At 41.3% G+C, this 2,113-nt stretch overlaps 1 protein-coding gene across 1 annotated transcript in view; it reads right to left on the bottom strand.

Annotated features, from left to right (window-relative positions):
• Positions 1 to 591: 591 nt before the first annotated feature.
• LOC107738961 (zinc finger protein 850-like) overlaps positions 592 to 2,113 on the bottom strand; it is an 11,112-nt gene continuing 9,590 nt past the window's right edge. Inside the window, exons 8-9 of the mRNA XM_016550891.1 lie at positions 1,733 to 1,949; positions 592 to 1,312 (exon numbers count right to left, since the gene is read on the bottom strand). Of these exons, the coding sequence (XP_016406377.1) occupies positions 592 to 1,312; positions 1,733 to 1,949 (938 nt within the window). The remainder of the gene's footprint in view (positions 1,313 to 1,732; positions 1,950 to 2,113) is intronic.

Genomic DNA, 2,113 nt, shown 5'->3' with positions numbered 1-2,113 from the left:
AACACACACAAACAGTCCTGGGGTGTGACAATAACCCTTCTTATTAAGTTATCATTACTGTGTTTCGGTAGTGACAAATTTGGGAAGAGGACAAATATTCCAAAACTTTATGAAAATACAATATGATAATTAACTGCACAATTACTAGAAATGTGTACCTTGGATATTATACAATATGCATACATACAAAAAAAAAATTTCAAGACGTTTCCAACCCTGGCTTTGGACCAATTCTGTAGAATGGCCCATAAATCTTCCCCCGCTGGGAAGATACCGGACCTCCTGGAACTTTAATTGAATACCCCTGACTTGTATCATAAAGAAAGACTTTATTTGTATGGTTTTGTAATATCTGTGTCACATATTTCCTTATGTGCCATGGTGGATCAGGTAGATCTCTTATCATAGAATTGGATTACAGAACAACTGTTTTGCACATTTTAATGGATTAAAACCTAAGTAACAGGCTGGATGTACATTAACCTTACAAAGCATATCATAGAAGATCATATGTTTTGTCTAGAGCTTCGTAATTAGGATGATTTCAATTTATGAGGATTTTTAATGAGATTTTTTTAGCAAGCCATTAAATCACTCGAGACTTGACTCTGACTCCAGCGATAAAGACTTGTGAACATCGCTGTGTGGTTTCTCCACTGAATGCATCCTCGTGTGTAGATTCAGGTGACTTTTAAAAGCGAAACTCTTCCCGCACTGATCACACGTGTGAGGTTTCTCTCTGCTGTGGATCTTCTCATGTTTTTTCAGATCTCCTGACCGACTGAATGTCTTGTCGCAGTGTGAACACTTGTGAGGTTTCTCTCCAGTGTGGATCCTCTCATGCTGTTTTAAACGGTTTGCTGAAGCAAAAGTCCTGTCACAGTCAAAGCACATGTACTCTCTCACATCAGTGTGAATTTTCTGATGCAGTTTTAAACAGATCGCTGAAATAAAAGTCTTGTCACACTCAAAGCACATGTACTCTCTCACACCAGTGTGAATTTTCTGATGTACATGTAAACTCCGCAGCAGTGAAAAACACTTTCCACAATCAGAACAGGAATGTGGCTTCTCCTGCGTATGAACCGTCAGGTGTGCCTTCAGGTCTGATGACCGAAGAAATGTTTTGCTGCACTGATCACACTTGAACGGCTTCTCTCCAGTGTGGATCCTCATGTGTTCTTTAAGGTTTGCTGATTTTGTGAAACTCTTCCCACACCGATTACACGTGTGTGGCTTCTCTCCGGTGTGAACTCTCATGTGTCGTTTAAGGTTTGCTGATTGCGTGAAGCTCTTTCCACACTGATTACATGTGTGCGGCTTCTCTCCGGTGTGATCTCTCATGTGTCGTTTAAGGTTTGCTGATTGCGTGAAGCTCTTTCCACATTGGCCACACATGAACGGCTTCACTCCAGTATGAGCTCTCATGTGATGATCAAGATTGTGTTTGCATGAAAATGTCTTTTCACACCGATCACACATGAACGGCTTCTCTCCGGTGTGGATCCTCATGTGACTCTTAAGGTGTGATGAATTCGTGAAACTCTTCCCACATTTATCGCATGGGTATGGTTTCTCTCCAGTGTGGATCCTCACGTGCTGCCTAAGATGTATTTTTTGTGTGAAACTCTTCCCGCACTTTTCACAGCTGAAAGGCTTTTCTCCAGTGTGGATCCTCATGTGAAGCTCAAGACTTGTTTCGCGTGTGAAACTCTTCCCACACTGATCACATGTATGTGGCTTCTCTCCGCTGTGAATTTTCATGTGTTGCTTAAGGTGTGTTTTTCCTGTGAAACTCTTCCCACATTGAACACAAGTGTGCGGCTTCTCTCCGGTGTGAATTCTCATGTGTTGTTTAAGGTTTGCTGATTGTGTGAAACTCTTCCCGCACTGATCACACGTGAACGGTTTCTCTCCAGTGTGAACTCTTATGTGAAGCTCAAGATTATATTTCCTTGAGAAACTCTTTACACACTGAGTGCAGGTGAAAGATTTCTTGGCTCTTCTTTTCTTTAAAAATTTATTTTTAGTCTTTGAGTGACTCAAATGTTTTTCTCCAGGTTTGTCATGATGTTCCTCCTCCACTTCACTCAGTTCTTCACTCTCCTCGTTC

Source organism: Sinocyclocheilus rhinocerous, unplaced genomic scaffold, assembly GCF_001515625.1.
Source record: "Sinocyclocheilus rhinocerous isolate Xijiao unplaced genomic scaffold, SAMN03320098_v1.1 scaffold1336, whole genome shotgun sequence".
NCBI classification, from domain to species: domain Eukaryota; kingdom Metazoa; phylum Chordata; class Actinopteri; order Cypriniformes; family Cyprinidae; genus Sinocyclocheilus; species Sinocyclocheilus rhinocerous.
This window is presented reverse-complemented; position numbering and strand designations above follow the sequence as displayed.